The 24,999-nt window shown below is 35.2% G+C and overlaps 2 protein-coding genes across 6 annotated transcripts in view; one reads left to right on the top strand and one right to left on the bottom strand.

Moving 5' to 3' along the window:
• Positions 1-191: 191 nt before the first annotated feature.
• LOC127853131 (uncharacterized) lies at positions 192-7,992 on the bottom strand. Of its 5 annotated transcripts, none has more exons than XM_052387357.1 (6): positions 7,506-7,991; positions 6,749-6,915; positions 5,558-5,725; positions 4,421-4,770; positions 3,851-4,044; positions 192-2,052 (listed from the first exon to the last, which is right to left on the bottom strand). In XM_052387357.1, the coding sequence occupies exons 1-6, from the start codon at positions 7,709-7,711 to the stop codon at positions 1,872-1,874; spliced, it is 1,266 nt and encodes a 421-aa protein (XP_052243317.1). In that variant the 5' UTR covers positions 7,712-7,991; the 3' UTR covers positions 192-1,871. The 5 variants fall into 5 exon arrangements, with proteins under 5 accessions (XP_052243317.1, XP_052243316.1, XP_052243318.1 ...); XM_052387356.1 differs by having other exon boundaries at positions 4,421-4,773; XM_052387358.1 differs by lacking the exon at positions 6,749-6,915 and having other exon boundaries at positions 4,421-4,773; positions 7,506-7,711.
• The window catches only part of LOC127853130 (WD repeat-containing protein 36-like), a 43,941-nt gene continuing 26,922 nt past the window's right edge, over positions 7,981-24,999 (top strand). Inside the window, exons 1-13 of the mRNA XM_052387355.1 lie at positions 7,981-8,236; positions 11,208-11,235; positions 12,161-12,261; positions 13,123-13,240; positions 14,684-14,871; positions 17,761-17,893; positions 18,341-18,516; positions 19,408-19,528; positions 20,497-20,646; positions 21,954-22,114; positions 23,075-23,189; positions 23,762-23,927; positions 24,884-24,992. Of these exons, the coding sequence (XP_052243315.1) occupies positions 8,093-8,236; positions 11,208-11,235; positions 12,161-12,261; positions 13,123-13,240; positions 14,684-14,871; positions 17,761-17,893; positions 18,341-18,516; positions 19,408-19,528; positions 20,497-20,646; positions 21,954-22,114; positions 23,075-23,189; positions 23,762-23,927; positions 24,884-24,992 (1,710 nt within the window). The 5' untranslated portion in view covers positions 7,981-8,092. The remainder of the gene's footprint in view (positions 8,237-11,207; positions 11,236-12,160; positions 12,262-13,122; positions 13,241-14,683; positions 14,872-17,760; positions 17,894-18,340; positions 18,517-19,407; positions 19,529-20,496; positions 20,647-21,953; positions 22,115-23,074; positions 23,190-23,761; positions 23,928-24,883; positions 24,993-24,999) is intronic.

Consider the following 24,999-nt stretch of genomic DNA (forward strand, 5'->3'; position numbering starts at 1 on the left):
TTACCTCTTTGTTAATGAAAATAATGTTCATTGAAGTATAATTTCAGTTACAAGTTTAATTAGGAATTTAGCCCACATAGGGCCAGTCCGTCCAAATTAATTACCTCTGTGTATGTCTTTTAGTGTATAAGCTCTGCAACTGAACAGGTAAACAGCTGCTATCATAGTTTTATAAAACAAAAACAGAAATCCAAGGTTTAGTAAATTTATTTGTTGCACATGTTGAATGTTTTGCTGCATAATACAAAATAGTATACATACAATATCATTAAAAAAAAAGTAAATAACAAATTCTTGATATTAGTACACAAAATACCAAATCATCTGTTTTCAAACAAAGAAAATATAACAAGCTGAAAAAAAACTGTACAGAAAAGAATAGCCAAACAAAAAAGAAACAACTACAAAACATACTTGATAAGTATTCTATCACAGATGTATTTGCAATTGATAACATAGTTCAAACATTTGTCGTTATAAACTAAAATTGTCATTGTCTATATCCCACATGCCTCTTTTATCGAAGGAGTTACAGTTTACTTTTAAGAACTGGTTTCCCCAAAATGTGAGCATTCACCCAATATAGTTTCATATTGTTATGCTAAAGTAAAGATAAGACAAAAGAAATTCGGCGGAATAAATTGAAATATAAAAACTAATAAAGGGCAAAATCTCTAAAAATATTGAAAGTTTTAAGTTGATAACTCTTAAAGCCTTCATGCTTCGTACAAAATTGCAATAGAACAATTAACAAAGGGAATAATTCTTAAAACATCGAAGCAAGAGATTTTAGTTCTTGCCCACTAAACTTACCCCCAATGAAATATACCAACTACTCTTAAGGCTTCAAGTTGACACCTCATATAGTTTATCAGACATACTCCAGACAAAATTTCAATAAAAAAATAAACAAAGGGCATGATGTTTTAGAATGCACATGTATCTAAAACAAGTACATGTATGTTGAAAACAGGGCATAACTTTTGTAATTGTTTAATTAGATGATAAACATAGCATGTGCCCAGACAGACGGATGGATGGACAAATGGACTGACTGACTGTCTGACTGACATCCATGGTGATTCCCCTTTGAGATCATTATAAAAAGATTTTAGCATACACAGTCACTTTCAAAAGAAGGCCATTAAATATTATCTGATGTTTAAATCAAACATATAAATGATATGTAGAAAGTAACGACATGAAATGCATTCCCATCATATGTGTCAGACAAAATATTTGTAACATCTGGAAACATGCACCATATTCAGTATTTTAAACAAATTAAAAATAGGAAAAAACAAAGGCCATTGAATATCAGATATATTTTGAATTGAAGCCATTATTTAACAGGACAATACAATAAATACATTTCCTAATGTAAATGAGCACATTAACCCGTAAATCTTTAAACATTTACGTCACTTTCAAACTGGGATTTCAGTTTAGACATACATGTTCTTAAGCAAAACATACAATAACAGCATAATAAAAATGTGCATTTTTCAAAATATAATGCTTTAAACATTATAACAAAGGTGAATAAAAAAATGCATAATTGTAATAAAACAAATACCAGAATCTAACACCTTGTTTCAAACAAAACAGATATAACATGATGGCAAAACTACACAGAAAAAAACAACAACAAAAAAACCAATAACAATACATGTTTGATATGTATTATATCACAGATATATTTCCAATAAATAAAATATTAAAAACATGATAAAATACCAATAAAAAAATTCGCTAAATAATGCCTATATAGGTCAGTTAAGACTGGAAATGTTATTGTCTAAAATACCCCACATGCAATTTTAATAGAGGGCTGTTTCAGTATTCATTCTTGAACTGCTTGATAGATTTTTCTATGCTCTACTTATGTCGTATTCGGCTAGTCTTGTTTCCCTCTCGGACTCCCATTGGGCCAAGTCTGCTGCCTGGTAGAGGTTTCCCATCATCTCCCTAATGAAGACATCACAGTTGCCAAACACCCTGCATCCATTGGCCCTGGGACCTTGAAACTGCCTATCCAGGGGTGTCTCCTGTCTAAAGCACAGATTTTAGTTGGATAAAGATATGTTATTCAGACTTTATTTTTCGTTGTTGGCTCAAGTACAACTTAAAACAACCTCGGGTACACTTTCATATACTACAATTAAACAGGCACCCATCAATACTCCAGGGTACTTATACTTTTCAAAGTATATTTTCTGTACCCAGGGTACATTGTAGTATACTTGAAAGTACCCGGGGTACTTTTAAGCATTACCTGAGCCGACAATGACCAAGATGCAGCCAGAGTTTCACCCTGTTAACATAAGATTTTTTAACCAACTGGAAGAATGAGCTGCAAGGTCTGTGCAATTATAACACCTCATTGACATTTGCACTACAACTTCTTGGTTTTGTCCCCTATAGATTTTATGCAATGAGACATATTTGAACAATTTGTATTCATATTTGAAACTTCCAGCCCATTATGATGTGATATGCTACTAGATTTTGTCCAGTGACAGAACACCAGAGTGACAGAATGACCCACTGACGATAAGCCTCTGCCATGGTGACGAGCATACTTAAGAGGAAGATATTATAGAAGGTGAGAATGTAGCAATGGGGTCTGCTACCATAATTAATACCCTAATTGTAATCCTTTGTAATGCACCTTTAAACAGAAATTGAAAGTTGCAGAAAAAAGAGATATCCTACAAACTCTACTTAATCATACAGTGTTGTTTGATACAAATAATTGTAGAATTTTGGACTTTCTGACTTGCTTAAAAATTGTCTATAATTTTAATCATATGTGAATGATATTCAGTTTATAACTTCACAACCGCTTTACAGGCCTTTTTTGGCTGTATCTTCTAGTCCGTAAAAAAGAACCTATTCCCAAAGCAAAATGGTTAAAAAATTCCCAATGTGAAAAAAATGGCATTACATTTGTTCTTTTTGAGCAAGTGTTTATTGAATAGCATATCTCAATCTTATTTCAATTACATTTACCATAGTACATAACTATACTTTATTTATTTTTTTCTTCTAATTTGAATGATTATTTAAGAAATAATATTTTTCTATCATGGTTTGTTGTTGAATAACCCACATTAAGGAGTATATAGATGCGTAGGAATTAAATCACGAGTGCGAAGCACGAGTGATTTTATAACACGCATCTATACTCCTTACTGTGGGTTATTTGACAACAAACCATCATAGAAACATATTATTTCGATTCTAACACAATTCTGATTGATTTGGTTCAAGCTTTTGGACGTTAACTATATTTTTTAATACTCCACCCTTCTTAGTACAAAGTTCACTATTTAGTGAAGTCATTGAATTGTACAAAAATATGACGTCTTTTCATTGATAAATATTTTGCAAATGACGTCACTTTCATTGTGAACAAAAATCTTAGAAACTAAATGACATCACGTTTATTGATGCTACTGAAAAGCTGACATGCTATTAATGTTTTCTTAATTTCGTTTCCTAACAAATAACATTCTTTATATGCCACTTATCACCCGATATACAATTTGTTGTTTCATTACATATATATATACATGCTACTTAGTACATTTATTACATTTCTTTTAGAGCGGGTTTTAGCACGTGCATTTAACTGCAATATTTTCTTTATTTATTCGGAACTAATTTCGAAACATTAAGCTCCTCCCATGTATTATTGCAGAATAACCCATAGACAATTTTCTCCTTTGTTTATATGAAATTTGGCACGTGCCGTGTTAGAATAAGAGTTATAATATATTACTTTTTCCCAAAACAGTGGATTGCATTTTCCAAAAATGGCTAGAAAAAGGCCAGTTTTAAACTATACCTGTTACAGATGATAAGCCGATCTCGTGACGTCAAGTTTTTCACAAGATCACAGGCTGGTGTCACTTGTAACGTGGTTCCCAGACAGAGCATCACATCACACTGCCTACACATTTCCTCGGCCTTCACAAGCGTAGACTCATCCAAGTGGTCCCTAAAGTTGATTATGGTGTCTTGCAAATATCCATCACATTTCTAAAAAAACAAAGCAGCACTTGAATTAAGAAAAGTTTTTTCAAAGACATTATGAAAGGCATTTTTAAAATAATCATACTTTTTGTGTACTGTTATGCATTTTGAACAAAGCAATAAAAGAATTGATCTTAGCTTGACGATAAACATTGTTCAATGAGATTATGAAAGGAGTTTCAAATCAAATCAATATCTGACTTTTTGGGAAATGTTATGCTTTTTATCATGCATCTTGTAAATGTATATAGGCTGAAAATGCACAACAAATAAACAATCAAATCGATAGAACAAAATAAGCAAATGGTTATTGGTACTTAAACTTTGTATTAACCTTTAAGCTTGATTGCATTTGAAGCCTAATGTTTTAAGATACACTCACCTTATCATCACATCTTCGGCCAGTCCTGTGACTAAGACCACACAGTGTACATTTTTTAGCATACTTCTTTTTCTTAACATGGGATTTGCCAAAGTCTTCGATCTCTTCATAGTACTGGCTGGATTCATCGTCTAGGACGTAATACGGTCTCTCAAATATCTTCTTACACTTCTCGCAAGTTTCAATGAAGACATTGCCATGCAGCTCTGAAATGTCTTTTGCAGAGATCCCAGACAGCCGATGCAAACCATCTCCATTCTGACTGATCACATACTTCAAATATCCATCTTTGTGAAGTTTCTTCAATGCCTCGTGAGTGTACGTTGGACGCAGCTTCTCATATGGAACACCTTCTGAAATTACATTCTGTATTTACTTACAAGGTATATCGTGAACAAATTTTGTGAATATCAAAAAGAAACATGATTCACATGTTTGCTCAAGCAAAAACTTCACTTATCGAAAGTCATGTTCAAGTAATTTACACATCACTATTAAATTAATTTCATATTTCTTTATTAGTACCAATTAATTTCATAAACAAAAGTGCCATGATGGGTTCAAGGTACACCAATTGTAAAATATTCACCCAAGTGGCCCAGTTTTCTACCCCACGAGACACAAACATGGCCTTGATATTGTCAAGATAAACATTCTGAACATGTTTCATAAAGGTTGAGTCTTTAGTGTTGCCTTTAGTGTGATAACATGTTTTTCTTAGATTTGATCCTGGTGACCTGTTTTTGCACACATGTGATCCAGATTATAACTTGGCCTAGATATTGTTAAAATAAACATTCTGACCATGTATCATCACGTTGCCTGAGGAGTGTTATCAGTGTTAACATGCTAGGAGTGTTACCAGTGTTAACATGCTAGGAGTGTTATCAGTGTTAACATGCTAGGAGTGTTATCAGTGTTAACATGCTAGGAGTGTTATCAGTGTTAACATGCTAGGAGTGTTAACATGCTAGGAGTGTTATAAGTGTTAACATGCTAGGAGTGTTATCAGTGTTAACATGCTAGGAGTGTTATCAGTGTTAACATGCTAAACTTTTACACAAATGTACGTTGAATTACAAAAAGTATCTTTGCAAAAATCTTCTTGATTTACGAAGTCAATATGAAGGAAAATACCTTCCAGATCACAAGTGGAATCATTTTCAGCATCAGCATCAAGTTTTGCTTTCTTAGAAACTGGCTCTTTAGATTCAGCTGCCATAGCATGTATCTGATCTTCCTCTGTCCATTTACCTGCCTTGCCTCGATAATCCCCTATACCAGCTGACGTTGAAATTCCTGCACCTAATAAGGTTATAAGCAGTTTATTGCAATTATTGACCTATAAAATATCTGTATTTAAATATGTTTGTTGTATTAATGTAAATCCTCAATTTCTCAAATACCTGTATAACCAAATTTCAATCCATCATTAGTATGGAATATAATAATTGTTATCAAACTAAATAAACTGACATCATTGCTTAACAACTTAATGGATATATAAACAGATTAAGAAATATCAAACATTTTGCTAGAGATGAAAACCAACTAGGAACAACCAAAACAATTCAAGAACAAGAGATGTGTTTGTCAGAAACACAATGCCCCCTATTGCGCCGCTTTGAAATAAAATTTCAATATATCATTTGGCAGGTTTAGAAATTATCTCCCTTTTAAAGCTTATTACTTCCCTTGGATTGTATTTTTTTTACTTTTGACTTTGCAGGATGACCTTGACCTTTCACCACTCAAAATGTGCAGATACACGAGAAGTAAGTTAGAGATTGAATGGAGAAATGATTTATTTTTTTTTAATTTTTGACCTTTGACCTTGAAGGATGACCTTGACCTTTCACCACTCAAAATGTGCAGCTCCACGAGATACACATGCATGCCAGATATGAAGTTGCTGTGTTCAATATTAAAAAAGTTATGATAAAACTTTAACAAAGGTTAAAGTTTTAGGAAAGAAAAATACAATGATATTTGACCTTTGACCTTGAAGGATGACCTTGACCTTCACTTTTCATTACTCAAAATGCGCAGCTCCATGAGATTCACATGCATGGAAATATCAAGTAGCTATGTTCAATATTGCAAAAGTTATCTAACTTTAACTACGGTTAAAGTTTTGGGACAGAAGGAAAGACAGACAGACAGGACAAAAACAGTATACCCCCCATCTATCGATCCCGGGGCATACAAAGAGGTAAGTTAGAGTCAATCTAATGGGTTGTTAAAATTATTAAGAAAATTTGTGAAAGAATGCATCAATATAAAATTAAGAGACTGTTTAAATGGATTTAAAATAATAATCAATAAAACCTGTGAAAACCACTAGTTGATTTGAATCACGGATCCAACTAGCAGCTGTGCCTGCGGCATGTTTTATATGTTGGAAGCTGTCGAACATTTCTGCAGACTCTGCTGCAATTTTAATCATAGCCTTCTCTTCCTTGGTCAAACTAATTATTCCCTGCTTTGTACGTGCTCTAGGGAAAAAATGATTAAAAGAATACTAAACAAATAATAAAAATATTTGTATGAAAGCGTGCAATAATTGATAGGAGCAGAATATATTATATACACTAAGAATACAAAAATTCACTTAAAATTATACCCAATTTTGAAAAAAATAATGTGCGCAAACTGTGCATTAGCAGCTTTTGACCCAGGGGTCAGATCAAAATACCAAATAGTGCACTATCGCACATATGCTCATAGCTACAATGTGTTTAACTTTCAAGGTTCTAGTGCTAATAGTGTAAGAGGAGATAGTGGCCAGGACGGACGGACAGATGGCGGAGATAACCACATAATCCCCTGGCTTCAATTCCAAGCGTGGGGATAATGAGTTGGAATAAAAGCAGCAGAAAAATAAGCGCAGAATACAGTTATGGTATGTTAAACAATATAAACAATTCTTAACAAATGTGAATTCTACACAAATATGTTATATTAAAACAAATTTTTATATTAACAATACTCAGAAAATGTCAGTTTCGTTTTACAGTTTTACAGTTTTTTTTAATACTTTTTACTATTTTTTTCAGAGACAAGGAGTTACTTAATACAGTCATACCTTGCCAGTAAATATATCTGATCCCAGCAAGCTTTATGAAATTCAGCTTCTCCATTTGTCTTCCATCTGACCATAAATTTAGACTTTAATGACGACTTGCCATTTTCAATACTCAACACTGTTTTTACAGCCACATGTTGGTCAAGAGCACTGGAGTCGCTGCAGTCTTTAAGGCAACATTTTAAAGAAGTTTTAAGAGCTTCCATCTCGATTTTCTGGATATATTTCACTGAGGAATGAATTTGTTTTTCATCCGAATTTGATCATACCCGGAATATTGTTTTTCTTTTTAATGTTGGCATATAACGCGTTCGTCATCGCATTATAAATATAACTAACTATTCCAATAAAACCACTGGCTAAGTTTGAGACCACATATTTAGCGGACAGATGATTGCGATTGGTGACTTAAACTATGTTAAATTTCATAAATGATTGCAACAATTATCGTATCAGTAGACGCTTTACTTTTTTAGTCAGTGTCAAACAAAACGCACTTCCGGAATGATGGCAACACGTGTTTTCGTGATCATTATTTAGTCGTATATAATACACATGGCTGTGAACGGTTATTCTAACATATAAGAATGTCGTCTGGAAGTAAAATATTCTCGGGCTACAGAGCTCTGGGATTTGTCAGCAACGGTGTCCCGCTGGCTGTCAGATATCATCAGAAGCATAAAGAAAATTATGTTGTAACCTGTGTTGGGAAGTCATTCCACACTTACAATGTAAAGTTATCCAAAATGATAAAATGATGTTTGGGAAAAATAATTTAGCGTAGGGTAGCTTTTGTCTTGCAATAAACACAAAACCAGCTTGATTTTTAACCAGGTTTTCCAAAGGAAAAAACTGGTTATTAGAATGGCGAATGCGGGCGGGCTGGCGGAACAAGCTTGTCCGGGCCATAACTATGTCGTTCATTGTCAGATTTTAAAATCATTTGGCACATTTGTTCACCATCATTGGACGGTGTGTCGCACGAAATAATTACGTCGATATCTCCAAGGTCAAGGTCACACTTTGAGTTCAAAGGTCAAAAATGGCTATAAATGAGCTTGTCCTGGCCATAACTATGTCATTCATTGTGAGTTTTTGAAATCATTTGGCACATTTGTTCACCATCATGGGACGGTGTGTCGCACGAAAGAATCACGTCAATATCACGAAAGAATCACGTCAATATCTCCAATGTCAAGGTCGCCACGACTAAAAATAGATTTTTTTTTAAAACCAACTTACAAAGGGGGTTAATTTTGTTTGTTCATTTCAAAAGTTTAGTTTGAGTTTTCTCCCTTTATCAGATTTTTTTTTTCACAATGAAAACCTGGTTTTGTGACAATTTTGTCCCTTGTTTTCTTAAAAAACGCAAAAGGTGAATTTGTTTAAATATACACATTGGTAACTAATTATTTTTATATAAAATAAAACACAATGTTTTTGGGGTTTGTCCGTTTTTGGCGTGTTTGTCATGGCATGTGGATATGAGATAATTTTTCCTGACATTCAATAAAAATGATGTATGTTCTAAGATATCAATAAAAATCACTATTCAAGTTCTGCATTGTTTTTGACACATTATCAGCGATTTATATGCAAATTATTAATTTGATCAGGCATTCACACTGGTGTTTTATGATAGGAGTCACTAATTGCTATCAATAGATCATATGTGTGGTACTGAAAGAAAAGCCAACTGCAGCTCAATCAAGTCCACAGATTTTGTGTATTATTCCACCTGAGGTTAAAAAAGCACACACCAATTTTTCATATCAAACAATTTGAATGTTGATCGATTCACATTGGTGTTTCACATAAATTTATTTAAATTTTTAACTGATTTTCAGAAAATAGTTTGTACTTATTGCATCACTCTCAATTTAGAGTAAGTTGACGATTGGTCAAATAAACAGTGCTTGATGCGCGCACATCACGTTTATACATATTCATTTGCAATTCACTTTAAGGAGTGACATGCATGGGCATAGTATGCATGTTTGTTCATGAAATTCTTAAACACATTTATCATAGATATTGGCCAGCAATATTAAGGTAGCGCACCTCTAATGATTTCCCGCGATTTCTTCGAAGGTTGAAGAGCCTACTATTAGGTGCCGTAGCCTAGTGGTTAAGGCGATAGACTAGAAATCTTTTGGGATATTCCCGCGCAGGTTCGAATCCTGCCGACGACGTATACTTTTTTGCGACGCGTTTTATTTATTTTCTAACGTACTTTGATTTAATATGGCATATAAGCTATATTTATTGTTAACTATGTTGCAATTTTTATGCACATTCTTCAATTATTAAAATTAAAACAACGTTATGGCGAAATTGGGTGATTTACTGTTGAAAATACGAACCATGCATGTTGCATTTTTATTTTTATTTCAAAAAGTAAACGGTAAATCTGTCTATTTCTTGGTATTTTTGCTGTATATAGTGTTTCTATAAAAACTAAGTTTAAAATATGACTTAAATGATACTATTTTGAATTTTATGACACTTTGTTTTTAACCGACCCAATTTTTACTTGGCTGAAATCACTTACATTTCATGGCGCTCTTCCATAGATAAAAATTTGTAAAAAATAAATGTCTGTAAAAGAATACTTATTTCATCTTGTTTAAACTTTAAACACCTTTACAGCATCTGAACATACCAACTGCATGTCCATATTTGGAAATTTGAATGAATTATGGAACTTTTATATACCCCAGGGGTGAAAATAAACTGGACAAAAGCCGAGCGTGGGGGTGATTTTGAAAAAATCGGTATATTTTTTTAAAAAGCATGGAAAGCCTACCTACAAATTTGCATGTAATTCCGTGAAATGATGCTGATTAAGAAAATAATTAATTAGATTATATTTGGATATGTGCCCATTAGAGGTGCGCTACCTTAAGTTTTTGGTAAGTAATATACTGACTACTGACTAAAATAAAGGTGGAATGATTGAATGTTTAAGGTGTCCCGGTGAGACAAACCCACTTTTTGGTCAAATGTCATGACAGTTTTTACGGATTGGCCCAATTTGGACCTGAAAACGTATTACAAAACTCTGCACAATTGTTTGATACCTAAAAAACAGTCCAACACATATGGTATGGGTGGTCAGCTAAATTAATGTAAAAGCTTGTGATCCAACCCTTTGTTTTTTTCCCCCAAACTCAACAGCTTCTTTAATTGTGTCAATCTCACTGTAAATAACATGTGTTCATTTGTATGCATGTATATACCAGTATGTATGTATGTATGTATGTATGTATGTATGTATGTATGTATGTATGTATGTGAAAAAGCAAAACAAAAGTATCTAACAAAACACTTCTTATTTTAACATTTGATACACAAACCTGACTAAAAAGATATTGCCATTTATGTGTGGTGCTGTGATGTGATGGCATAATGAATAATGTTAATAAATATAATACGTCCTGCATCTGGGGACATAATTCATTAATTGTCAAGTAAAGCAAAACATTTTCAGAAATGGAGAAATTATTTTTAATTTGTATGCCCTTGATAATAATTCTGTGTCCGTAAACTTTGGTGGTATTAAATTTGAAGTTTAAACTTTAATTAGATATACTTTTAGACATTTGTATGAAATGTGGTTAGGTTTGCTTTATTAAGAATGCACATTTGATCCCACGCTTGAATTTTTTTACTACATAATAATGTTTTCTTTTTCTTTTTTAGTGTTCCAAGTTTGGGATTGTTAGTGTCAGTAAGTATATTTAAAATGAAAAATCCACATATTGACTATTTAATATGATATATATGGTGTATTACAGGGCTCGAAATTAACACTCGCACACTCGCAAAATGCGAGTGAAAAATACTGATTGCGAGTTAAGTTTTAAGCCACTAGTATTTTTTTGCGAGTAATGAAATAGTGGGAAAAAAACTAGTTATATAAATGCACTCGACGTCATGAACACTAAACCGTAGGTCAATTTATAGAACGTCTGAATACCTGTATGCGGAAGCGCGCACCTTGTATGTAGACTGGTATACTTATAGTACAGATACGCGGATAGTATTGGAACAAAGAACGTGAAACAGTTGACTATTCACATTTGTTCATTGAACTTGAACAGACATGGCATCGAAGCCAAACATAACTAGTTTCTATTTGCCTGCAGACGGAAATAAAAATACGAAAGATAAAGTAAAGTTAACCGTTGATTTGTATTTTGGTGACGTCGCACTCAACACACGATATCATAGCTGATTTTTTTCAATATTTGAAAACCCATTACAAATATCCCGAACTGAGTGACACTCAATTTTGTTTTCTGAGTGAACACGACACACTTATATTTGAAAACAATACCCTTATGGTCCAAGGAACTGATATATTTGTATGATTGCAGAAATAAAATGTGTATGTTAAGTACTTTTTATTTTGTTTTAATAGTACATAATTAATGTCCAAACTTTTGTATGTTTCCTGCAAAATTTGCGAGACTGTTTTTGATTTTGCGAGTTGGTATTAAAGCAGCTCGCAATGTTTTGCAAGTAGAAAAAAACGTTAATTTCGAGCCCTGTATTATATTAAATATAACATTCTACACCTATAATATATACAAATTGATAATTGAAGACAAATATGATTTACAAGTACTGACAGTTTGCTTCTATTCGAACAGGTGACAGTCATCCAGAGGATATCAGCGTTATTGCCGTTGATCGCAATCTGACATTTACAGCTTGCAGAAATGTTGTGCAAGCCTTTACCAGGGGCAAGCAGGTTTGTTGGAGATAAGAAAGTTTTTCCTAAATTCATATCAGAGATGACAGCTTGTTTATTGGCATGACAAATACTTTTATTACATGGAAAGATGGGACACTGTATTTGTCACATTGTGTAGGGTGATCAGATCTAAATTGCTTTAGTTCAATTGTTTAACTGAAAGGAATTGCTTTATTGCAGTCAAACAATTTGATGTTTGGTGTTTGATTATGCAATATAAAACAGTACGCATACCCCTGATGCAACTTGCACATTCAATTTTGCCTACCAAAAAGACTGGTGTTGCTGTGAAAAGATAACTGCCGTTGTTTTACAAACTTGTACTATTGAACTGAGACGTCTGAGTTTAGTAACCAACAGATCAATATCTAATGAAATTACACAATTACATGTAGTTCCCTCCTTCTAATTTTTTGCTAATATGCTTTTGCCAATATAAGTGCAATTAAAGTGCAGTTCATTTCCAATACATTTGTGTAATATGTGGTGAAGTACATTTTATTTATCAAATTTTAATCATTCATGGTAAACGCATATTCGTTCCTTGTAGTAATTCAAAGGCATCTCAAATGTATTTCCTGAGACTATTTGATGCTGATCATCATCCTTTTATTGCAGATTGTACACTTAGAAGCAAAGTGAAAATGGCTATGTGCAAACAGCATGAAATCAGAACAGCCTGCGAGTCACGCAGTCTGGTCAGGTTTTTTGCTGTTTGATGCTCCTCAGTATCTAAGGTTTGGAAATGAAGCCTTAAAAACTTGAATCTAGTTAGAAAGGTTTTAAATTAAATATAACTTTCTCAGGGACTACACATGCGTGAAAATACGTATATAAGTGGTTAAGGGTTAATTGCAGGTTGTACACACTTATAATGGTCACAAAGAGGATGTGCATATTCTCCTGCCATTTGGTCAGCACCTGATTTCTGTGGACACAGGCAGCACTGTCATCATCTGGGATATCCAGTCTGAAGGTAGCCTAGCTATAGATAACAACATCATCTGGGATATCCAGTCTGAATGTAACCTAGCTATAGATAACAACAGCATCTTAGATATCCAGTCTTTAGGTAACCTAGCTATAATAGATAACAACATCATCAGGGATATCCAGTCTGAAGGTAACCTAGCTATAGATAATAACATCATCTGGGATATCCAGTCTGAAGGTAACCTAGCTATAGATAACAACATCATTTGGGATATCCAGTCTGAAGGTAACCTAGCTATAGATAAAACAGCATTAGGGATATCCAGTCTGAAGGTAACCTAGTTATAGATAACAACATCATCTGGGATATCCAGTCTCAAGGAAACCTAGCTATAGATAACAACAGCATCAGGGATATCCAGTCAGAAGGTAACCTACCTATAGATAACAACATCATCTTGGATATTCAGTCTGAAGGTAACCTAGCTATAGATAACATCATCATCTGGGATATCCAGTCTGAAGGTAACCTAGCTATAGATAACAACATCATCTGGGATATCCAGTCTGAAGGTAACCTAGTTATAGATAACAACAGCATCAGGGATATCCAGTCTGAAGGTTACCTAGCTATAGATAACAACATCATCTGGGATATCCAGTCTGAAGGTTACTTAGCTATAGATAACAACATCATCTGGGATATCCAGTCTGAAGGTTACCTAGCTATAGATAACAACATCATCTGGGGTATCCAGTCTGAAGGTAACCTAGCTATAGATAACAACATCATCTGGGATATCCTGTCTGAAGGTAACATAGAAGCCAAGGATAAATATGGTATCAGTAAGTAATTGGAATATTACAATAATGTTGTCTGGCTGATTTTATTTTTAACAGATATTAAAATCCAGACCTTTTCTTGGCCATTTTTAAAGAAAATGCAATTTTGGTTATTGGGATTTTTTTTGCGCGAAAAGTCCACTGATTTGAGAAAATAATTTAATATAACTTGTTATAATAATTCAAATGAAAGGAAGAAAATCGTATGATTACAGTTTTTTACATGGTCAGATGTGATTGTATGGGTAGGTATTTCGCCTGCCTGGCTGAACAACATATTTTTTACCCAAATGGGACTAAAAATTCCCAATTGAAAGTTTATCAAATAAAAATACATTGTAGATCTCAATCTGACATCTCCCACCCAGCTATATAAGTTAAACCTTAGAAAATATACTACTGAAAACACGTTTGTTCTCAATTTTGGAGCATTGTTTAGCAAAACAACAACAACAATACTGATATCCCAATTGTAGTCAAAATGCCACAAATTTTCCCAATCCAAAGGGACCCGGGCCCATTCCAGAAATGGTGGGGGAAAAAAACACCGACTTACGAGTAAAGATGTTTATCAGTAAAGGTGTTTAATAAGTAAAACTGACTGCTCCTAACCTTTATTAAAACATACTTTTATTCTTGACAGGTCAATACTCGGATATACAGTTTAGCAATGAGACTTTCCAGGTATCAGCCCTCATGCATCCAAACACGTACCTGAACAAGGTGGTGTTTGCAAGCAAGCAGGGCTCTCTACAGCTGTGGAACGTGAAACAGAACAAGATGGTCTACACATTTGATGGCTGGGGTCAGCCTGTCACTGTGCTCCAACAGGTAGGAGGTCCACTAGCTGGGTCACCCTTGGATATCATGATTTGAGCCTCGTTCGTGGAAAATGGGGCTTGGTGCATGTGCGTAAAGTGCCGTCCCTGATAAGACTTTGTGGACTGCACAATGTTATCTGGGACAAGGGTTAACACACATGCATTAAGTCAACTTTTCCCTAAACCATAGCTATCGTGTGTGCCTTGCACTGAGGAGGTCCTGGCTTTGATCCCCACTCGGGGCTCATTCTCAGGACCTTCTCATTAGACACCTAAGTACTGGTTCTACCCAGGAAATCAAATTGAGAGTGCAATTCAGCTAAAATAAAGGTCTATACCAACAAAATACCTGCAAATGAGCCTCGTTTAGGGGAAAGTTGACTTGAAGCTTCTTGCTGATCCCTTATGAAATGAGCCGTGTTGTTGGACAATTTGTTATAATGCACATGCATAAAGTGTCATGTTATATTTCTGCTTTTTTCTGCTTTTATGGAATTTGTATGTAAATAAAGTTTCTTCAAAATGAAAATTCAGTCTGAAAGTGTTCCTGATTAGCCCTTGCATTGCACAGGCTTAACTTGGACGACACCTTACGCAAATGCATTAAGCCAAGATTTCCCAGACCGAGGCTCAAATGACTCAGGGTCACAGCAGTAATAATTCACAACCCTGTAGCACATCATGCTGGGTCAGGAAGAAGCTTTGTGACAAATTTATGTCACCAAGGACTATTCTTTGCAGATCTTCAGATTTAGCCTGACAGTCAGTGAAATTTTTAGTGGTCTCAGTTTCATATGAGTTAACTCATAGCATATTCTTTTTTCAAGAAGGGGCTTGCATGGTCGAACTTATAATTTTGCTGACCGGTATGAGGTCCTGTTTCTGGACAGATATTACGCAACTCAGCTTCTGGAAAAATGGTATGACCAAAACTGAAAATTCAGCAAGAATTCACAAATACTTACTTTAGTGAAGGTAAAGTGCAAGAAAAACCTAGTTCCATTATATGGACTTTTCTCCTGAATGCTTTCAGATATTTACACGATGGTGTGTGAGTCTACCTACATGACTTACAGTAGTGTGAGTGTAGTTCTTGTCCATTGATTTTTGGAGAAGTCATTGGCCTTGGACTTGGAACTTTCTCTACAATAATCATTTTTTTGGGAAACACTTTCAAATATTTAGCTGATTTTTGGTATGTAAGTTTACCTGTATTACTTACAGATGAATTTTGTTCTGGTTCATTGATTTTTGGCGAAGTTATGCGTCTTGGACTAAGAAATTTTCTCTTCAATACATGTAACTGTTTTTCGGAGTGTTTTTTTTTAAACGCTATCAGATACTGTCCAAGGCCCACAACTTTGTCAAAGATCAATGGACCGTAACTTTGTCATAATATTTTCAATTGGGATATAGCTGCTGTGTGACTTCAAAGTGCAGTAGGAGGCATTGTGTTTCACAAACGCAGGTCTTGTTGTTAGTTAGTTATAATGCAGTTATCAAACCTGTTAAATCTATTATGGCCCAGATTCACCTACCAATTCTTAATCCTAAGACTAAGAATAGAGAATATTCCTTTGACTGTAATTGAAAAAATGATTTTTATGCCCCCTTTCAAAGAAAAGGGGGCATATAGTGATCGGTCTGTCCGTCCGTCTGTCTGTCTGTCAGTCTTTCCGTCACGCTTTGCGTTTAGGTTTCGAAAAATGCTCATAACTTTTATGTCCCTTGAGATATAACCTTCATATTTGGTATGCATGTGTATATTGACAAGGCCTTTCCATACGCATACAAAAATTTTACCCCAGTGACCTTGACCTTGAACTTAGGGTCCGCGTTTAGGTTTCGAAATCTGCGTTTAGGTTTCGAAAAATGCTCATAACTTCTATGTCCCTTGAGAAATAACCTTCATATTTGGTATGCATGTGTATATGGACAAGGCCTTTCCATACGCACAAAATATTTTACCCCTGTGACCTTGACCTTGAACTTAGGGTCCGCGTTTAGGTTTCGAAATCTGCATGTAGGTTTCAAAAATGCTCATAACTTCTATGTCCCTTGAGATATAACCTTCATACTTGGTATGCATGTGTATATAGACAAGGCCTTTCCATACGCACAAAAAAATTTACCCCTGTGACCTTGACCTTTAAGTTAGGGTCGGCGTTTAGGTTTCGAAATCTGTGTTAAGGTTTTGAAAAATGCTCATAACTTCTATGTCCCTTGAGATATAACCTTCATATTTGGTATGCATGTGTATATGGACAAGGCCTTTCCATAGGCACACAAATATTTACCCCTGTGACCTTGACCTTGAACTCAGGGTCCACGTTTAGGTTTCGAAATCTGCGTTTAGGTTTCGAAAAAAGCTCATAACTTATCAAGCATAAGTCATCCTATGGTGACAGCTCTTGTTCTTTCTTTATATGGGCCCTGCTCTGTGAAAAGGGTGTTTAATGCTTGTGTGTAAAGTGCCATCCCAGATTAGCCTGTGCAGTCCACACAGACTTATCAGGAACGACACTTTCCACTCTTATGGTATTTTTCGTTTAAAGAAAGTCTCTTCTTAGCAAAAATCTATTTTAGGCTGAAAGTGTCCTCCCAGATTAGCCTGTGCAGACTTTAAGCACATGCATTAAGCATTAAACCCCTTTTTCACAGAGCATGGTCCATACAGAACATTGTGCTTATGACCTCAGCACCAAGGATGGCTTGCATCTATTCAATCTCTGAAGTTAGATGTCTTGTGTCTAATGTATCCTTTATTCCCAAGTCTTAGAATGGGTTGGTGAACACTGGTCCAAGTGTGCATTTTAAGCCCAGCTTTAAAGCAAGGGGCTTTTGCTGTTCACATATCAACACAGATACACTCGCGTGCAGTGTAAAATATTCCATGCAGGCACCAGCAATCGATGTAGCAGCCATTGGATTGGAGAATGGAACCATCATTCTTCACAACTTGAAATTTGATGAGACCATTACCAAGTTTACTCAGGACTGGGGACCTGTGACAGCCATTACCTTCAGAACAGGTTTGTATAGTAGCACATCTGTATAGGCTTATAATTGCCAGGGATAAAAATGAGTGGTTGCCCGTAGATTAAGGTCTTAGTTCGTAGTCTGTCCTGTGAACTTGCTAAAAAAAACTTTTTCTCAGTTTTCTCACAGTAAATCTTCTCTTTTTTTGTAAAAAAAGGATAAAGATTCAGGTTCATAAAAAAGGCCTAACTGCATGGAGTAATGACATCAATTTTATGAAAGTGTCTGATTTTGTTTTGTAAAAAAACTATGAAATAATTGCGACATGTACTTGAGTTGGTCATCTTACTATTTTGCCAGGCTACCAAGTTTTTTTTAGTTAAAAACTGACATAATATAGTTTCTATTACTGATGGGTTTGTCTGTTGAGGTGTCATGGGACCAAGGAAGTTTAAGAAATAATTTTATCTTAGCCTCTTCATTGATGTTCACTATTGCAGATGGTCATCCAATCATGGCGACAGGAAGTTCCTGCGGGCACATTGCATTATGGGACTTGGAGGAGAAGAAGCTACGCAGTCAGATGCGTGATGCCCACGGTACAGCAGTTAGCGGCATGCAATGTCTGCCGTCCGAGCCCTTAATGGTGACTTCATCCGCAGATAATTCTTTGAAGGTAGGCATTGTTTGTTTGTTGTTTGTTTGATGAAGGGTGTTTTGACGTTTTTTCAGTCATATAACGGCAACTGAAATGTAACTACTGGATCAAGATTATAATCTGTTACCAGTTTTAGTGGAGTGGTCTGTAGGTTTATCCGTCTGTAGGTCTGTAATCTATCATTTGTTTGTCTGTTGATCAGAATATGAATTATGCAGTGACCCAAAAAGTGCTTTAGGTAGGTATATACAACTTGAAATGTGGATAAAGGCCCATATGGGAAAAATGTACATTGTACATAAACTGCAATCAGGATTTTGATACAATTCTGAAAGTACTTAAGCTGGGTTGATGGAACTGTGTATAGAGGGCTGTATAGGGAATATGCTAATTATTTCTTTTTTTTTCAGACCAAAACTGTGCTTGCTAAGGTTTCAGAAATAATTGAAAACTTAAATCAGGATCTTGTCTTTAATTAAAAGTACTTAAGCTAGGCTGATGAAACAAATGGAGATTTGATCTTTCTTCAACAACATTAACCTGATAGAGAGAGGGCTGCTGTATTTACCATGACAAAGCTTTTGTTCCAAATATAATACAAGAATACAATTTTTTCGTGAAGCAGATTGATAATTCAATCTTAAATCTATTTTACTTAAGTTTAAACCTATTTAATTTAGCTTGATTGCATCGAAAGTCTCAAGCTTATTTGAGACACTTTCGAGTCCGTTTTCTAGAACCAGTACTTGGTTTCTTTGGGGGAGATCTAAAGAACGCTTCCACAGTGGGGATTGAACCCGTGACGTCCCGGTGGCTAGGCAGACACCATATCCATTTTAACCATCTTTCTGTCACAATAAAGCTTTTACATTTGAATTTAAAAGATTCATAACCCACAAAACGTTACAGATGTGGATCTTTGATCTTGCTGACGGCGGAGGTCGTCTGCTGCGAGAGAGGTCCGGTCACTGTGCTCCCATCAGTCGTCTGCGTCACTATGGAACAGACGGGAAAAACATACTGTCATCTGGTAAGGGAGGACATACTTTTCTTTATTTTGTCAAAATTTAGCCTCCTTTTGGGAAAACTTGGCTTACTGCATATGCATAAAGTAAATTCCAAATTAAAATGTGCAGTCTACACAGGCTAATCAGGAACAATACTTTTCACCTAAACTTGATTTTTGTTTTGAAAAGTCTTCCTTATTCAATAAAGTGAAGATTGTCTTCATGGATTAGCCTGTTTAGACTTTTATTAAGCTCAGGATTTCCCCAGATGTGGCTCAATTTTACTCAGTAAAGTTGATAAAAGAGTAATCTTTCAGTCATAATTGAGTACTTTGTAGTAATTAAAGTGAAGAGTTATTATTCTGTACCCAGGTATTTAATTTATAGAAGTCATTAGAAGAGTCATAATGCTGTGCATCAAATACATTTAAATCAATACAACTCATATGTCTGTAGTTTTGGTTCTGCCTAAAATCAACTCATAGTGATCAGATATCTTCCTGCAAAACAAAATCAAATTTGTATGGCCAAATGTTCTTTTTTATGCCCCCGGATCGAATGATCGGGGGTAATTTGTTTTTGGCCTGTCTGTCATTCTGTCCCAAAACTTTAACCTTGGTATAAGTTTTGCGATAACTTTTGAAATATTGAACATAGCAACTCTATATTTGGCATGCATGTGTATCTCATGGAGCTGCACATTTTAAGTGGTGAAAGGTCAAGGTCATCCTTCAATGTCAAAGGTCAAAAAATAAATTCAAAGCGGCGCAATAGGGGGCATTGTGTTTCTGATAAACACATCTCATGTTTTGCTTGATCTTTAAAAAATCATTTAAGATATTTGTACCCCAAACAAAGTTGTTTTTGACCAAAGGTGTTTGCTATATAGAAGTTAACTTGCAGATTTGACTTTTACTATTTGACTTTTACTTGTCCCCAATAAAGGAAGTTTTTCCCAATCCTTAACTCATCTTGGTAATAATTTGTGTAGGTCAGGACAGTACTTTGCGGTCTTTTTCAACAATACATGAACGACACAACAAGAGTTTGGGTAGAGGCTCGTTTGACAAAAAACAAACAAAGAAGAAGACATTAAAATACGACCAGCACAGAATGCCCTACATTGTGAACTTTGCCTCAGGTATGTGATGTCCTACATTGTGAACTTTGCCTCAGGTATGTGATGTCCTACATTGTGAACTTTGCCTCAGGTATGTGATGTCCTACATTGTGAACTTTGCCTCAGGTATGTGATGTCCTACATTGTGAACTTTGCCTCAGGTATGTATAACAAAGAATAGTAGTATACTATAGGATTGTTACCAGGGCCCGTTTTTACTAAACAATTCTTAGACTTAACAATGAAGTATAATCTTTAAATTGGAATATTCAAGAATAGCTTAACAATTGAGTCAAACATGGCATTAGCAGCCTTTGTCTACATCAATTTTTATCTACAACATTCTGTTAAGTGCATCATCACCAGTGGAAGCCTGTAAACATTTAAACGCTTGACATCTTTTTCTTTGTTTTAAGTCCATTTAATTTTAAAGTCTAAGAATGGGTTGGTGAATACATGTACAAAATCATGCTTTAGTGGGAACAAAGTGGCACAAGAAATTAGGGTTCAAAGGTTCAATCTGAACCTACTCACGAGTCTTTTGCATGTTTCATTCAACCTTTAAACACTTAGATACATATTTTCACACATCTGTAGTCCCTTGGAAAGCTACATTTAATTTAAGACCTTACTAGTTTCAAGTTTTAGGGCTTCATTTCCAAACCTCAGATACTGATCAGCAGCAAACAGCTTAAAACCTGAACAGACTGCGAATTACTCTGATTTTATGCTGTTTGCACATGGCCATTTTCATTTTGCTTCTAAGTAGGAAAGGGTTAATTGAGGTGCAATGTGCTATTAGCTTCCCACCAGATTAAAAATAACAAAAACAGGACTTTGCGTGGTTATGATCTGTATTTCTCGCTATCTCCTGCTACCTTTGTCTTTGGATGGGGATGGCCTTAAAGGAGAATACCATTACACACTGCTGTAAACGTACCATAGTCTTACTAGGATCTGTCTGACTTGCTTATGAAGGTTCTAGTGTTTATATTAATTTTTAAGTACTAAATGGTAATGAAATGTAAAAATAAATACAATTTCACATATCCTTTTTTATGAAATTATTAATATTATTTCCAATAAGGCACTTTATGTTTAATATCCGAGGGCAAGAGTATTAAATATATTTTAATTGCATTTGACATTTTTGTAAAAGCCTGATGTTTTGTAGAGATTCAAAGAACAATTTTGATGAAAAAATGGAACGTTCAGAATAAGATTTTAAATTTACACCAAATTTACTTGCCAATTTTAACTTAACAAAATATTTTTCAGTTTGTTTGGTGCAAATTTTTGAATGCAGCATTTTCTCTTCTTGTTGCCAGAACCAACCAGACAGAGTGACTGGGCCAACATTCTGGCGTGTCACCGGGGGTTGCTATTGGTTACCACATGGAGCTTCCAGCGCTCCACGATGGACGAACACAAGTTTCAGCATGAACGCTTTATCAAGTATGCTGAGCAACATAGACATACTGTTGCACAGGTTGGTAGCATTGTTTAAGTTCATAGACGGGTCTGTACTGTGGTTTAATACTCTGAATATTTAAGGTTTTTTTCGGGTGCAATTTGTGTTACAATTTGTCATCTGGTATCATATGTCATCTGATATATTTATATAAACAAAAACAGTAACATGTATTCATATACAAGCATGTACATTACTTGCATGTTATGATATACTAGCAATAGAACATAATTGCATTTTGCCAGTTCTTCTGCATTAAATCCATTTACACAACATAAATTAAACTGCATATTGACAGATACCATTTTTCTTATGATTGTTACCTGCATCTTATTATGGCGTAATCTTATTATACATACTGTTGCAATAATTTGTATGCCTCCATATATATATATGGCATATATATTTCATAGTCCAAATGCTTGCCATCAAGAAAACATGTTTCACTTTATACCCTTCTTCCTATTTCAAAGGTCATGGGCACCCTTAGGGGTCAAAGGTCAACATTAACCTTAAAACGGCTAGAAAATTCCTGTCTCAGCCATTACTTTGCCATATATTAATGGATTTTAAAACATATTTGCTTAAATGCAATCCATCTTGAGACGCTGTGTTGTGTGCAAAAAAGACTTGAATCTACCTCAGAGATTAAAGTCATACTTAGAGGTCAAAGGTCAACTATTGTCATAAAAAAACAGTTTGTGTCTGTAACTGTGTCATTCATCATGCAATAAAAATAACTATCACTAATAACAACATAAGGAGACTACATTTCATATGTTTCAGCCATATCTTTACCTAAAAGATCAAGATTCAACTTTGTGGTGGAAAACCAAATTTGGCCATAAACAGCTTGTTTGGGACATATGCAGAGTTTTGAGACAAAAGTGGAGGCATCTGTCGCCCTATGTATACATGTTTTGTTTCATAGTGTTTAATGTCTCAATATGATTTTTTTCCGGTGATGTCCATATGCAGTGTGTTGAGATCACCTCGTGTGGCAACTTCGGTCTCATCGGGTACAGCTCTGGCCACGTGGACGTGTACAATATGCAGTCAGGCATCCACAGAGGCTGCTATGGGAAGGACAAGGGTAGGATTCAGAAATACTGTTTTCATCGCTACTCCAACAGCTGTTATTTTGTCATAAAAACTCCAACAACAGTTGTGAAGTCTTAGCAACTCCAACAACTTTATGTTGTCATAACAGCTCTAACAACTGTTATGATGTCATTTAAACAACAACAACTGTTATGTTGTCATAGCAACTTAACAACTGTTAAGAAGTCATAGCAACTCCAACAACTGTAATGTTGTCATAGCAACTGTAACAACTGTTATTTTGTCATTTTAACACCAACAACTGTTATGTTGTCATAGCAACTTTAACAACTGTTATGAAGTCACAGCAATTCCAATAACTATAATGTTTCCATAAAATATCTTAAAACTGCTTAGGTGTAGTGGACAACGGGCTCAATCCCTACTGTGGAAGCATTTTGTAAATCTTGCTCAAAGTCACCAAGTACTTGTTTAACCCTGGAAATTGACTCAAGCCTGTTTCATAAGCCTATGACTTTCGACACAATCAGGCTAAGATAATTATATGTTAACTTACTGTCATAGCAACTGCTTTTACCATCCATTCTGTTGTCCCATCCCCAGCACACGAGTGCTGCGTGCAGGGCGTGGTGGTGGACGGTCTCAACCAGGTCACTGTGACAGCGGGCCAGGACGGGGAGCTGAAGTTCTGGAGATTCAAACAGAAGACGCTTCTAATCGCAGTGAGACTGGATGCAGCTGTTTCTAGTGTGCTCTTGCACAGGGAAAGGTGAGGCACAGTTTGTGTCCTTTTTCCTTCAAAGAAATGGTTAATAATATTCTGTTGCAGAAAAATTTAGCGTCCTGGCAAAACAGGTTTGAATACATGTGTGTAACGTGTCTTTCAAGATTAGCCTGTGAAGTCTACACAGGCTAATCAAGGATGACACTTTCCACTTGTATGATATTTTGCATTGAAAAGAGGGTTTCTTCTTAACAAAAATCAAGTGTTGGTGGAATTTGTTTTTCTTGATAAGCCTGTGTATGCTGCACAGGCTAATCTGGGACAAAACTTTATGCACATGCATTAAACGCCCTTTATTATAATTTTCTGTTGCACTAGAACATTTTCTTTGCATACTTATAATTATTCTCGCATATTGGAGGGTAATAATGGATTCACTCTGTCGATCCTTTTTCATTACCACACTTTCATCTTTAGTGATTAAAATATTCCTGAGTACATTGCTGTGGCCTTACCTGACAAATTGCTGCAGGGATAATTGTCTCATTTGTGACAAAGCTCTTGTTTGTAAATTTCATTTTTGCTTGAAAGTTTCACAATTGAAATACTTTAACATAATGATGTAACATGTGTAGCATACAATATGAGGAACTTATAGATAGCAGTTGAAACAATATTTATCGTATATATATATATATATTGCAATTAAATGCTTAAGACATGCTCTGGCAAAAATAGGGCTTAATGAATGTACATTAAGTACTGTTCAAGAAAAGCCTATGCAGTGTGCTCATGCTTATCACAGAAGACATTTTCCGCCTAGACTGGATTTATGCTTATTAGGGATTTTCTTTGAAAGAAAAATACAATAAAATGGAATTAAAAGGGAAAGTGTTGTCCCTGATTAGCTTATGCACAGGCTTATCTGGGAAACACTTTACACACATGCATTAAGCCCCGTTTTCCCAGAGATAGAGACCCACTTGCATATGATATTTTAGTTCCATGCTAGCTGTTGCCAGAGATGATTTCTTTGTGAACATCATCGACCTTGAAACACGAAAAGTTGTGCGAAAATTCACCGGACATGAAAACAGAATTACAGATATGGTATGTG

Source organism: Dreissena polymorpha, chromosome 12 (genome assembly GCF_020536995.1).
Source record: "Dreissena polymorpha isolate Duluth1 chromosome 12, UMN_Dpol_1.0, whole genome shotgun sequence".
NCBI classification, from domain to species: Eukaryota; Metazoa; Mollusca; class Bivalvia; order Myida; family Dreissenidae; genus Dreissena; species Dreissena polymorpha.